The sequence below is a fragment of the Berghia stephanieae genome, chromosome 5, assembly GCF_034508935.2.
Source record: "Berghia stephanieae isolate SIO BIC M18660-M18661 chromosome 5, UCSD_Bste_1.3, whole genome shotgun sequence".
NCBI classification, from domain to species: Eukaryota; Metazoa; Mollusca; class Gastropoda; order Nudibranchia; family Aeolidiidae; genus Berghia; species Berghia stephanieae.
In genome coordinates this window covers 40,976,545-40,992,163 of record NC_088364.1, presented here as the reverse complement: position 1 = coordinate 40,992,163, position 15,619 = coordinate 40,976,545, and the positions used below count along the sequence as shown (strand labels likewise).

Here is a 15,619-nt window from a genome sequence, read left to right as displayed (position 1 = left end):
CTTTCTCATCTATTTATATCTTAGGTTCGTGTCAAGGCATATGACACCGGTGCCTCATATCTTTCCTCTACTGCTGAAGTGTTTGTGACAGTCAGAAGGAATTTAAACAGACCTGTATTCAACCCAGCTCGTTACTTTGTCACCATTCGCGAGGACATTGAAGTGGGGACATTCATTCAGAAATTGACTGTGTCTGATCAAGATGGAGTAAGTTTCAACCGTGAATTCTTAATTTTTCTTTCTCTTTCAATAATTTAACTTTATTGTTTTGCTTTTGTTTCCTAATTTATATCTAACTGTGAATCAACAGCTCTTATTCTCTATTTTGTAAAAGTTAACATCTTGTTTGAGCAATAATTGATATAAAAAACAGTGAATTAATTTTTTTAAATTCATTGTTAATTTTAAGAAAAAAATTCTTATTCAGTTTCATGTTTTATTTTATTTGATGTGACAGCGTTTGTCAAATTTCAATGTAATAAAAAACTTGTTACTTCACAGAACAAGATCACTTGCTCTCTGGCTGGTGCTTCTTTGGGCAGTCAATATTTTGCCGTCGATGCTGACACTTGTCTCGTGAGAATTATTGAGCCACTAACCAATGACCTTAACAGAAACACTGAATACACGGTAAATAGATGTCCTCAGATTTGCGAAGCAAAGTCCCTAAACTAGATTCAGAGTTTTAATTCTTTGTTGAGAATTATTTTCATTTAAATATGCATAACCTTTGAAAATGTTTGTCAATTACCATGCCAAGTCACACTAACATTGTCTACATTGTTTAAATTCATTTCCATGATATTTATTAGAATATATTCTAAGGGTTTTAGACGTACCAGTTTTATATTTCTTCATCTTCTACTCTCAGTCAACAATAAGAGATTACTTTTAAGACAGGTTTAAATGCATATCTGAGGTAGATGATTGCAAGATAGATCCTTGTAGTGTCCCTTAGAAAACTTTTCAGCTATCTTATCGACTTTATATCCTGCTATCAGCAGACCCTCAACCAACAACGTTTTTGTAGATAGGAAATTTCAACATAATGTTAACTTTTTCATCAACAGTTGACAGTAAGTGCCCAAGACAACGTTCAACAGAATCAACAATTTGCTTCTGCTGATGTGGTGGTGACCGTCCTCAGAGATCTATTTAATCCCTCGTTCACTAACTTGCCAACAACTATCAGTGTAGAAGAAACCAACGCTGTCAATACTACTATTTTTACTGCTCGTGCAACTGACCAGGATCTCAAGGTTAGTCGTGAAATTGTATAGAAATAAATTACTTGATTTGTTAACATCTCAACTAAAACTGATAAGCTTTTGTGAAAAATTTAAGACAATTTATTCAGTTGTTTTTCCCCCTTTGTTTTTTGTTTTTTTAATTTTTATAACCCCCTTTTAATTTACAAATTTAAAGCAGGTTTACAATTTGTCCCTTATAAGCATATTAACTTCATTGATTCATCATTAAAAAGAAAGGATCCCTGAAAATAATTGATGATTGGAACTTGATATCAGTGTCTTAAAATTGATAATTTTTTTATCAAGCGTGAACTTTGTATTCATTCCAATTTCATTCCAATGCATTCATTGAACACAAATCTGATCTTATTGTTCACAGGGTGAAATCAGGTTTGAGTTTGTAGGTCTGTTCCCGTCCCAGAGCTTCTTTGTTGTGAACCCCATAACAGGAGTCATTACATTGAGAAACAGTTTGATCTCTGATGCTGAGGGCCGTACCTTGTACACTGTAAGTCCTTTCTATCACATTTTTGTTTTTCTAGAATTGACATCATTATCATTGTCAGAGATTCTTCATTAAGATTTTCAGTTCTTTTTATTAGCTTTGCCAACAGTTGATCAAGCTTATTCGTACCTGTAAGTATCTACAAATCTGGTAACCAAATGCAAATTATTGGCTTTTTTTGTCATTGGGTACTTTTTAGTGGTTACACTTTAAAAAGATAAAAACTGAAAATGTTTTACTGTTACAAATGACACACATTTGTAATACTTTAAAGCTGCTTTCAAACGTTTTAAAATTGAGATGAATTTTTTAATGGCAATTACTTTTAGAGAACCAATCATAATAGCAGTTGTTCATCCTTTGCCCTTCTAGATTCGTCTTCAAGCCTATGACACAGCCTACCCAGGTAATCGGGCACAGGCCGACTTGACAGTCAGTGTTATAAGAAATGCCAACTCTCCTGTGTTTGACCGTACTAGATATGACTTCACTGTTGTTGAGACTTTTATTGTGGGTGACATTGTTGGCTCTGTCACTGCCACGGATGCAGATGTCAATGTAAGTGAATTGATGAAATTGTAAAATTTGTGTATTTATATTGTAATATGTTGTTATTAAAACGTTTTGATTTTTAAAGATAAATAATAATATGAATGAAAACTTAAATTTATAACGGTATGAATACTTACTCAAGTACGAGAGTATGCCATTCTTCTTTTAATAATTTGAAAAGTTTGTTTTATTATGGGGGATAGATATTTTGAATGCTTGTAAATTTGATGATATTTTTTGGCGTTAAAATGGAAAATAATTAGAATTGATTAAGGATATTTAAAAAGGAGTTCATATCTTTATGAAAATTGATCATTAAAAAATTGCATTTTCAGGACCAAGTGACGTTTACCAACCTGGCCAGTGGTGACTCATTGAAGTTCTTCTTCCTCAACAAGGAAAGCGGAAGCATCACTCTGATTTCTTCATTATTGTCAGCTCCTTCCAATCAATATGCTGTAAGTATAAGAATTTTATTATTCTATTTTTGATATTTTTTCTCTTGATCGATTTAAAATTGTGAATGTTGAAAGAGAGAGAGAGAGAGAGAGAGAGAGAGAGAGAGAGAGAGAGAGAGAGAGAGAGAGAGAGAGAGAGGGGGGGGGGGGGGGGGAAGATTGAAAAGAAAGGTTGATGTATAGAGTTGGAAATACCAATTCACGTGTGCAATTCCTACCCACTTGTTTATTAAACAACCTTTGCAAACAAAATAGTAAAATAATTGAAGCAATATGATCGAGTAAATATTTAACTAATTTTTTAAAAATGTTTTTTTGTTCAAAACTCTATTAATAATGACAATTTCTAAGCTTCTAATGCAGCTTTTCTTCTGGAGAAGTTGTGACAGATAGATTCTGATTTTATTAAAAATTCAACTTGGAAATAAAAGATGCTTTGGATCATTTATTATAGGCATATATCTACAAATAGAACCTGTTCGTTTGTAATTGAAACATTAAAAAAGCATTATTTTTAATACTTTGAATTCATTATTTATTTAGTTTGAAGTTGAGGCATCAGACAACCGAGCATCTGCCATTGCCAAACGTGTTAGAGCCACAGTGACCATTACAATCCTACGAGACAGCGGCCCACCTGTGTTTGTCAACACACCATATAATATCAATGTGCCCATCACCCAAGTTGTTAACGCAACTGTATTTACAGTGGAGGCCAGGGATCCTGATCTCCAGGTAAATTTTAGTTTTAACCTGGTAGATTTAAGTTTACCCTTCAGAGTATGTTTATGCAGTTTCAGATGAGAATTGATATCAATGTGAGATATGGTAAAATGTTCAGATAATATGTTAATGCTCATCAAAACTTCAAACATATGTCAAGTGTTGTTTTTGCATTAATCTATTATAATGGAATTTAAATCATTTGATTTTATATGAATTTAATTGACAGGCTACTTGTTTAGAATTTTTCTTTTATTTGGGTAAAAAAAAAGCAAAATGCAAAAGAAGCCCATGAATTTATTATGAACAAGGTATTATGGTATCTTCTTAATGAATTTGAATTAATTTTAAATTTCAGGGTACGATTCGCTATCGCCTTGATGGTTTTGCTCCAGGAACGTCATTTTTCAACCTGAACACTGTCACTGGAGAAATTACTGTTAGGCAGGCTTTGACCCTGAACAGTGATGTCTTTGCTACATACACGGTATTGCATGACTATTTATATTTGTGTACAGAATTTGAAACAAATGGGAATGATGCTATTATCTTACAAAACGTTGAAATCTATGATTCCATTTATGATAGCAAAATCTTTGTGAATAAGTATTGATATTTTTATTGTTCAATTTTTTAAGATAGAATAGATGGCAGAGAGGAGATCTCATATGTCCCAAATAAGCAATACATTGTTCGAAAAATATGATTTTAGATTTGCTCATTAAATGTGAATTATATTCAGATGTTTAAATACATAAAGGCTATTCATTTCACTATGATTAAACAAACTTTTGAATGTCACATGGTCTACATAGTATTGAATATGAACAGTTCATTAGTTTTTCTTTGGTTACATTAATACGGGGTGACAACTTATTTATTTATCAAAAGATTTTCTACAAATGTTCGACAGAACTCAGCAATCTAACATACAGTCAGGACTGAAAAATAATCAAATCTAAGAATATAGAATGATCAAACAATAAAGACCTTCAATATTCCGATGGGATTCTGTTTCATGACGCTTATGATAGTTGAAAACTTAAGTTAGTCTCTCTGCACTCTAATTTAAACTTTTGTCTGTATATTCAATTACTGTATTTTTTATATGCGCATATGGCAGGGCATTTAAAGGTCTTGTGACTTATTTAAACCTTAATTATATGAATCAGTTATGATTAAATGTAGAGTAAAGTGTATGGTTTCATTTGAAATTCAAATGAAGAAGTATTATTTTTACTGTTGGAGTTCCAAACCACAACATGATTTCTCTATCAGTCTATATTGATTTTTTATATGCAATATAATAAAGATTTATTATTTTTCTCCCCCTGTCAGTTGATTGTTACAGCTTATGATACAGGAAACCCAGTGATTGAGACTACAGAAACAGTAATCATAACCATCCTCAGGAATCTTAATACGCCTCGATTTTTGGAAACTTCATACTCTGCCACCATTTTTGACTTTAAAGCGGTTGGAACACGCGTTCTTCAAGTTAATGCTACTGATGATGATATTACTGTGAGCAAGATATTTACTTTTATTAAATCTCTCTATCCATGTAAAAAGATTTCCCCTTCTAATGAATTTGAAATATAGAATTTTCCAAAGTAATTAATAAAACAAACCTATATTTTAATAAATTTGTGGCGGGCATGTTTTACTTAATTCTGTAGGAGCATTAATCTTCAAGCCCTACATTTTACATTGATAAAGAATTGATAAAGTATAAATGAGGTACTCTAACTGAAATCCCAAATCCACAACGTCTCTATGACAATACAAGAAAAGTTCCTCTCTCTTTCTATGTTTAGTCCTTCAATTTTTAATCTGCTCTCAGTCAAGTTTTTTTATCAGCTGCTTATTTAAGTCCTTACAACACTATTTGAAAATACAATAATTATGCACTTACGTTGACTACTAAAATAAAAGTGATGAAATAGATAAATTATTTACCTTTTTTGTTGTTGCTTTTATCCAGAGCCCAGAGAACACGTTTGTGTTTGAAATTGAGGCAGGCAACTCAGTCAATGAATTCTTTGCCATCAACCCATACAGTGGATCCCTTTCTGTCAGCAGACCTTTGTCTGAGAGTACACCATCTCAATACAACGTAAGAATATTCTGATGAATGTTTGTTTATATTTTCAATTGATAAAATTTAATGTATAATACTTATATTTAAACTGTTGAAATATAACCTTTAATACTACTTTAATTGTGACAAGATAGTCAATAATTATTGGTTAAGAATGTTTAATTTTGATTAACATCATCTTAAATCAATTCTTAGTAGCATCATATTACTTTGTAAATATATAATCTATATAATTATATTATGTCTTTTTTTACAGTTCAGGGTCTTGGCACGTGATCTTGGCGCCAGACCTCGTCAAGTTTTTGTATCTGTCAGCATTACCATCTTGCGTAACTCTGGACGTCCTCAGTTTATTGACACAGACACCTATGACAAGACAGTCTCTGAACTTTTCTCTGTGTTGGATGAAATTTTACAGGTATTGATTGTGGTTATACTGTAACTTTATATTATTGGTTCTCAGTGGCTTATATCTTAGTAGAATAGATAGCCTCATGGGTTACTGAACGTTTTATATGTTTCTCAATACATGTGTATATTTTATATTGTAATCTTTTAATTACATGGGATTTTTGTTTCAATAAGAGTATGCGACTAAAAGAGGATGACCTTATATTGTGGTGATATACAACAATGATTTTTTAAGATAGTTATATAAAAGGATTATGAAGTTTTTACTCTTCATACGTTTGAAATTTGTTTTCACCTCCTTTAGCCTCTCAGCAAATGTTACGACCGATATGAGGAATGTAACATATTTGTCACTGAGTACTTATTTGTTGTTGCAATATCTTTCTTGCTTGATTGAAATGCATTTTGTTTTTGTAAGTCTTTCTTAAAATCGTGTTTTCTTTTTTAAAATGATTACGATTTAAATCGCTTTATTTTATCCTTCCAGGTTCTTGCTGTTGACTCTGATTCTGCAGACACTCCCAACGGTCAAATCACATATTCCATTGTGGGTCCTGTTGAGGCCAAGGAACTATTCCAGATTGATCCTGTATCAGGTATCATCACAGCTAGGGTGTCCCTCACAACCGCCAAAGAGGACATCTATAGAGTAAGTGTACCTCGTTAAAGCACATCCTGTCACGTCACAGATTGTTGCTTTTGAATTATTATCCCTATAAAATCATATTTAAATTCAAAGACATAGTTTGTAGTGAACTTATTGGATTGTTCCTTTTATGACATCAATTAGATACAAGCAATGATAACAAATTGTATTGATGAATGCAGTATCCTGATGGTAAAAATATGCATTTCAAGCATGCTTGTGTGTTTGAAATAATCTTAAAAACATGAACATAAGCAAAATATCAACTTTCAAATTATTTTGAATAAGTAATGTTTTAAAATCTCTCATTGCTTAATTATCACAATTTCTATTTAAATATCATTAAATACTTTATCGTGTAATCACACATATTCTTATATTCTTAATTCAATGAAATTCCGTTTTTATAGGTTACTGTAAGAGCAACTGACAATGGTTTGAATCCTCTGAGTTCTGAAGCCATCGCCACCATTCGTATAGCTAGGGAAGGTAATCCTTTCTTCTCTAAGACGGAATATCAAGAAACCAGACCAGAAACTACCCAGGTTGACTCTAATATCATCCAGCTGCAAGCCACAGATCCTCTTAACGTGAGTTTATCGTCGCGGATATTGATATATTTTTTTCATTATTTAATTCCATATTCTAGATAGATAGATAGATAGATAGATAGATATGATTTTAATATTTACCACAATGTTGGAGTCAGTCTACATCGCTCTTTCAGGCCTTTTCAGCCATCGTCAGGACTGTGTGTTACAGGAGTTTGGTTTGTTGTGTGTTGTTGCTTGTTGAAGTCACATTTGCTCCATTGCTACATGTCGAGCACTATTCTTACCATATGTGTTTCCAACACGATTCAATAGATAGATAGATAGATAGATAGATAGATAGATATATAGATGGATAGATAGACAGATAGACAAATACATAGATAGATATACAGATAGATAGAAAGATAGATAGATAAATAGATCAATAGGTGGATAATTGATATCTCAACATTACTTGATATTTTAGATTGACATAATTTTTTGGTACTTTTCCAGAAAGAGCTGCGCTATGAGATCACAAATGATGGAGTTGTTGCCACATTGTTCAGAATCGACCAGAGCACTGGTTTGATCACATTGGCTAGATCTTTTGAGAGTGATGATGCCAATGTTTACGTGGTAAGATATTAAGTATCCCAACATCATATAAGAGAAATAAGACTATTCTTTACTAGATTTATTATCTTGATCCACGAGGCTTAAAGATGTTTATCTGGGCTACTTATTGTTTATTCAGATCGGAAGTACTGCTCTGTGGCAAGATAGCCATGAAAGAAAATTCAGATTATAACAAGATCAGTTTGTGATCGAGTTGAGTGCTCTATGTATTGACTTCTGTACCTCAGCAGTCTTGATTATGTTATATTATTATAGTAAACAATTGTCCTCTTTAGAAGACAAATCATAGTTTAAAGTTAATATCAGAATTTTGAAATGTACTTACTTTTTTCTTCCATCTTAGAAAAAATTAAATCCACACTCTATCCGTGAAAGTGTTTAAATTAACTCAATATATTATATATTGGTAATATAGATAATTCAGACACAGTCTTCGCAGCAGGAGAGTGAGTGTAATTTTTAAGATGGAAAAAAGTATGTACATTTAAAAATTCTGATATTAACTTCACACCATTATTTTCTAATCTGGCACAGAATGTCACAAATTCTACTATTGTCAAACTGTATCAAAAAATAATTGTTTGGTTTTGTAAAAATGTGAATATACATTCTGACATATCGATATTTTATCTATTTTGTTCCTTACAAGATTCGTGTGTCAGCTTATCGTGTTGAGGACTCCACTATTAGAGCACAGACAACTGTGAGAGTCAATGTGATTCGTAATGTCAATGCCCCTCAATTCTTGCATGGCAACCTGGAATATACCATTTCAGAAAATCAAGCTTTGAGAGTTCCTATTGCCATCATTAACGCTACTGATGCTGATGATGTGAGTATTTCAGTAACTGTAAATGTAAACATTATTTGTATAATCCAGTATTTATCTATGATACTGAAAGGCTCTTTTACTGTTCATTCATTTATTCATTCATTTATTGATCCACCCATTTGTTTATTCATTCTTTCATTCATTTGTTTATTCACTTGTTGGGGAAAAATGATACGCATTTAAAAGAGTTGATTAACAAAAGTTTAAATTAGAAAAAAAAATGATTAAACTACAAGCGTCGTCACATTTAACTAGATCTGTAAGACAGCTAAAAGCATGGGAATGGGTTTTATTCGGCTGGTAGGGGATGAATAATTTAAGTAACTGTAATGAGATGGATGACCTGAGAGGTTCCGGATGGAGAGCAAATATTTAAGAACTGGGATGTTATTTTTGTTTTCAGCTTATTTTTAATTACGAATGGTGCAATGCCAATAATGGGCAGTCAGTATAGATGCCTTACAATATATTAAAGATAATTACAATATTTACAGGTACACAATAAAACCGCATTGCTACAATTTGACCTTCATAAAAATATTTCAATTTACTGAAAACATACTGGTGATGATGATGATGATGATGATGATGATGATGATGATGATGCGAATTATTATTATTATTATTATTATTATTATTATTATTATTATTATTATTATTATTATTATTATTAGTATTATTATTATTATTATTTTCACTATTGTTATAATTATTATTATTATTATTATTATTATTATTATTATTATTATTATTATTATTATTATTATTATTTATTATTATTATTATTGTTATTATTATTATTATTATTATTATTATTATTATTATTATTATTATTATTATTATTATTATTTATTATTATTATTATTTATTATTATTATTTTTATTATTATTATTTTTATTATTATCATTATTATATTATTATTATTATTATTTATTATTATTATTATTATTATTATTATTATTATTATTATTATTATTGTTATTTATTATTATTTATATATTATTATTATTATTATTATTTTATTATTATTATTATTATTATTATTATTATTATTATTATTATTATTATTATTATTATTATTATTATTATTATTATTATTATTGAAATTATGTGAATGATTACAATGATGATGATAAACTAACTCAAAATGCATAATTTGTTTTTGTTATTATTTTTACAGGGCAGAAATGGTGAATTCTCATTCTTTATCAGCTCCGTGGACTCAGACCCTCAGTACAGTGTCGATTATTTCTTCATCAATCCAACAACTGGTGCCTTAGCTGTCTCTGCCAACTTGAGAGATGATACTGATAGACCAAATCAGTATTCTGTAAGTTATGATCATGATGATGATGATGATACTGATAATGATGATGATGGTGATAATATTAATGATGCTAATTTATAACAGTTGTGATATAATAATGTGATATAATAATGATAATGATAATAATAATAATAATAATAATATATAATATAATAATAATAATAATAATAATAATAATAATAATAATAATAATAATAATAATAAAATTATTATTATTATTATTATTATTATTATTATTATTATTATTATTATTATTATTATTATTATTATTATTATTATTATTATTATTATTATTATTATTATTATTATTATTATTATTATTATTATTATATTATTATTATTATTATTATTATTATTATTATTATTATTATTATTATTATTATTATTATTATTATTATTATTATTATTATTATTATTATTATTATTATTATTATTATTATTATTATTATTATTATTATTATTATTAATATTATTATTATTATTAAATATTATTATTATTATTATTATTATTATTATTATTATTATTATTATTATTATTATTATTATTATTATTATTATTATTATTATTATTATTATTATTATTTTTATATTACAATTGTTATAAATATTATATCAATTTAATTAGCATATCAATATGATTAATGATAATGACAAGTAATTCTTCTTATTCTTTTTCTTCTTCTTCTTTTCTCTTCCTCATCCCCATCTCCCTCCTCCTCCTCCTCCTCCTCCTCCTCCTCCTCATCCTCTCCCTCCTCCTCCTCCTTCTCCTCCTCCTCCTCCACCTCTCCATCTTCCTTCTTCATCCCTCCTCATCATTATCATTAACAAATCCTCTACAGTTCTTCATTTAATGTTAGGAATTTTATCTTTGGTTTCTCCGGTTTATACCGCTTATGTTAAGGTGAAGGTGCCCCAAAAGAGGCTTTAAAGTTAAAATAATAGAAATAATACGAAATCACTTTCAGAAGCATTCTTTCCAGTAAAACATATAATTATAAATATATAATTATATCCTTTCTCATCATAATCATTTTCATCACCATCTTAGTGGTAAATATTAGTACTTACTATAATCTACTTGCATTTGACCTTGTACTTGTTCCTCAGTTGTCTGTAGTTGCTGTCGATCGTGGATTCCCAAGTCAGTCTACCACTGTGAGGGTGGTCATAATTGTTGTCAGGAACAGATTCGGTCCAGAATTCAGACAAGATTTATATGAAAGAGATATAAGTGAAAACATTTCCCCTGGCACAAATGTTGTCACTGTATTAGCTACTGAACCGGAAAATGTGAGCAAATTGTATAAGCTGTTTATTCTTTTATTATGTGTAAAGTTATTCCTTTTATTTATAAATTGATGATGATGACGATAATAATAATAATGAGGAGGATGATGATGATGGCAATGATGATGATGATGATGATGTTGATGACGATGATGATGATGATGATGATGATGATGATGATGATGATGATGATGATGATGATGATGATGATGATGATAAGAAAAACAACAATCATGTCGATGACAATGCAGGCAATGATGATGATGTTGATAATGGTGATAATGATGTAAACAAAACACACAATGCTCAATATTTTCATTCCCATATAATCTTCCCTTTTATCCCAGGAGCCAGTAAGATATTCCCTCCTGAGCACTGTGGCAGCATCCTTATACTTTGTTATCAACCCAATCACTGGAATAATCAGCTGTAATGCCTCCATTGTATTTGATACCACTCTTCAATATAGGGTATGTACTGATATTTCAAGACTTGTTTGAGTTCTGTTGGGGTTTTATAATACGAAGTTACATTTCATATAAACCATTCTATTGATAGATATTTTTTTAAATGATGATATTATAGGCAAACCTGATAATGATAAATAACATTTATCAACCACTTTACTAAGAAAATTGCGTGCATGACCTGGATTTTAACCAGTAGAACTTTGACCAATCACAACATGAGATTTGTGACACACCCTCAAGCCCACTTGGACGAATATAGCTGATCATTTACAAACAATAGAATATCTTTTTTAAGAATGTAAAGTGCCTAGAAGGATCTAGGCGCTTTACATTCTTAAAATAGATGTATAAGGTACAATACAAATGCCATTTTCTATTATTATTATGGAAATTGATGGCACTCTGCTCTTTGTTATTGTTTTTGACAACTAGTTGTATAATTAGTTCTCACTAGATTCGCTCAATCAGACTATAAACGTTAAAGGTTATATTTTATTTATAACATTTTTATGTGACAGCATGATTGATCTGGCAGGTGGAACTATTGAGCATTTTACTTAAACTCATATTGTCAATGGTAATATTGTGTAGTTTTGTTAGTTTAGCACTCACTGCCATTTTTTACATTCGGATAATTGTCCGAAAATGAGTAGAAGAGAGTCTTGCAATAGTTTTCATTTTAATTTCTTTTCCTTTGATTTTATTTTTTTTTTTGTTATTTCAGATGACAGTTCAAGCGGTTGACGTTCCAAGACAGGCCGCCATGCCACGTACTGCCCTTGCCACTGTAATCCTTAATGTGGCACGTAACCCCAATGCACCTCGGTTCACACAAGATGTTTATAACGTGACTATCTCTGAATACATCTCTGTACAAGATGCCATCGCAACCGTCCAGGCAAATGATGCCGATCCAGCCAATGTAAGTTTTACCACTGCCACCACCACCACCGTTTTCATCATTTTTCAAATCCTCAACAGATGAAATTGTAATAGTCATTGACTTTATTTCGACAATAATAATAATGATAGCAATAATAATAATAGTAATAACAGGGCCTAATAATAATAATAATAATAATAATAATAATAATAATAATAATAATAATAATAATAATAATAATAATAATAATAATAATAATAATAATAATAATAATAATAATAATAATAATAATAATAATAATAATAATATATAATAATAATAATAATAATAATAATAATAATAATAATAATAATAATAATAATAATAATAATAATAATAATAATAATAATAATAATAATAATAATAATAATAATAATAATAATAATAATATGATCTTTATTATATTTAAATTTTATTTGTTGTTCGGTTTACAATGTTTGAAGGTACACACACTCATTTCCTGGTACCAACACATATACAATTTAAAATTCAATTATGTACCATATTGAAGAACATAGGTCCCCATTCAATTGTTATATAGAAATAATTGAAAATAGAGGCTCAGCACCAAAAAAATAAATAAATAATGTGATATCAATACTACAAAGTACTGTAATTCATACAAGCATTTCGAATCCAATCAGTTAGACATAATGAATAAGTAAATAAGAATTTAAAATGCTACCAACAACTATTAAATCAGCTAGTGTGTTCGTTTGTATGATTATAAAAGTTTAACAGCGCTTGTAACGCATATGGGTTATATAACAGCTGATGCAAAAATAAGACAACACACACTACACTAAAGAGAGAACAAAAGTAGATCTCAATAACAAAACCAAAGCCATTGCCCATCCATAACCCCAGTTCTAAATAACGACTGAAGGGGAATTAATTAGGTTAGCAACAATATCATAATATAATCATGTATGGACAAATACATATACATGGGGGGAAAAAAGTATATCACATTTGGCAAGAGACATCTTATATTACAATAAAATTGCCATACGAAAAGGCGGGATGATAGGACAGAGAGTGTAACAGATGGTAGGGGTATTAGACAAAGCAAAGTAAGAGTGAACCTACCTGCCCCAGTAATGTGTTCAATTTGGCCGGATGTATAATAATTCAACAAAAAGTTCAGCACTGCAATTTACATAAATGATTCAATAATGTAGACAAATTGAATGGATGAAAAAGGGAAAAAATACAAAGGGATTAACAACTGATTTATCCAGAAAGTAAAACTATCTGGTCGATTAAAATGTATTAAGACAATTGGTCATATTATGTATGATTTTGATTTTTCTTTTGATTCTAACAAGGCTTTGTTTGTAATTTTAATTGCTGAGGGAATGAAAGTAAATTATATTTAATTGTTCTGCATTTCGCTTCTGAATATCTTCTACCGAAGGGAAGGAGAGTGAACTCAAACTTCAAGGATATGTTTCTTATCACAAATAATAGTATCTGCTGTATAAATTCGGAGTTTTTGCCATCAGTCATTTTTTACTCACTATGAAATTAAGAGACTAATTGCTTTTGATCTCGAAGATGTTTGTTGCACATGTAAATTTTAAAGTATATCCTTAATTGAATTTTTATGTCCAGAATTGAGTTTTTTTCGAGTAACATAAGTACTATGCAAAAACAGACTAGTGATATGGATGTCACCCTTAAATTAAAAATTTAATTTTATTATTCCCTTTTTTAATTAGTTTTTGTTTAATGCTTTAAAACTTAACATATTATATTATAGTATTTGTCTTTACCATCTTACAGAGCCCTAGCGGTACGCTCATCTATGAAATAGTGAATGTGGACCACGACATACGCACCAATGGCCCTCTACCCAACGATTTTGATTTCTTTGTAATTAGTCAGAGTGTTGGAATTGTCTACCTGGCCCAACAGCTCACCCAATTCCAAGTGCCAGACAAGTTTGTGGTAAGTCACTGCTAGTTTCACATTCAACCCAATTTAATTCAATTTAGATCAAAAATATTTTGACGCTCTGTATCTGTCCATACTTTACAGTTACATAGAATAATTTGATAATGAATATGTCAGAGTTTTCTTTTGTATGACAGACACTATATTCACAAAACATGTGATATATTCTTTATACATCAATTACAGGACTGAAAACTAAGTTTATATTATCTTTTAAAAAGTCATCTTTAAGGAATTTGATTTTGTTACCATTACAAAAAGAAAGCATTTTCTTTTCGTGTCTTTTTGTCTTATCTGACAGAAGTTGATATACAAGGGAAAGAATTTTAAATAAGTATCAAAAACTAGATTTCATTTATCTATGTTTAAAAAGCATATTTTTCAAATTGTTTCTACGGATTGTTTTCCTCATTTCCATTGTTTGATAAAGGTAATTTTTTATCCTTCTTTAGTTCTTTGATGCATATAGCTTGTGGTGAAAAGGTTTAAGTTAGTTATATGATACCTAATGGGGAACTTTTTTTCTTTGTCATAGCTAACAATTCAGGCCGCAGACAGAGCTATTCCTCCAAAGACAGCCACTGCCCTTCTGGAAATCAATATTGTTAGGAACGTCCATACTCCACTTTTCACTCAGTTTGCCTATGAGGCTTCGATTGAAGACACTTATGCTGTGGGCCGTCCTTTGTTCACTGTCACAGCTAGAGATGATGACGTGGATATTCCTATTAGTGCTTTGGTGAGTGTTTCAGACCGTTTTCTTCATCTGTGTAATACATTTTCCTATATTTCCTCAATGGACCTTACTGAATTGTATGCCCAAATGTTTTTGCAATGAAAAAGATCAATGTATTCTACGTGGCCTCTGAAAATGATTGTGTTTTTAGTCCTATATTCTAATCGAAAATAAATTTCGGGTTGATCTTTTCAAAGCTGACTATAAAGAAAGTTCCTCAATAAAGACTGAAATACGAAATATTTTTTTTTAAAATTATAAAGTCTG

The 15,619-nt window shown here is 29.9% G+C and overlaps 1 protein-coding gene across 2 annotated transcripts in view; it reads left to right on the top strand.

The window, feature by feature from the left end:
* The window catches only part of LOC144972926 (uncharacterized), a 148,083-nt gene that overhangs the window by 120,251 nt on the left and 12,213 nt on the right, over positions 1–15,619 (top strand). For both annotated transcript variants that reach the window (XM_078914752.1, XM_078914751.1), the window contains 21 exons: positions 25–207; positions 502–630; positions 1,071–1,259; positions 1,630–1,758; positions 2,128–2,313; positions 2,643–2,765; positions 3,309–3,500; positions 3,847–3,975; positions 4,827–5,012; positions 5,473–5,604; positions 5,846–6,007; positions 6,488–6,649; positions 7,057–7,236; positions 7,696–7,818; positions 8,468–8,650; positions 9,832–9,981; positions 11,089–11,271; positions 11,616–11,738; positions 12,463–12,660; positions 14,446–14,610; positions 15,152–15,355. In XM_078914752.1, coding sequence (XP_078770878.1) covers positions 25–207; positions 502–630; positions 1,071–1,259; positions 1,630–1,758; positions 2,128–2,313; positions 2,643–2,765; positions 3,309–3,500; positions 3,847–3,975; positions 4,827–5,012; positions 5,473–5,604; positions 5,846–6,007; positions 6,488–6,649; positions 7,057–7,236; positions 7,696–7,818; positions 8,468–8,650; positions 9,832–9,981; positions 11,089–11,271; positions 11,616–11,738; positions 12,463–12,660; positions 14,446–14,610; positions 15,152–15,355 — 3,411 coding nt within the window. The remainder of the gene's footprint in view (positions 1–24; positions 208–501; positions 631–1,070; positions 1,260–1,629; positions 1,759–2,127; positions 2,314–2,642; positions 2,766–3,308; positions 3,501–3,846; positions 3,976–4,826; positions 5,013–5,472; positions 5,605–5,845; positions 6,008–6,487; positions 6,650–7,056; positions 7,237–7,695; positions 7,819–8,467; positions 8,651–9,831; positions 9,982–11,088; positions 11,272–11,615; positions 11,739–12,462; positions 12,661–14,445; positions 14,611–15,151; positions 15,356–15,619) is intronic.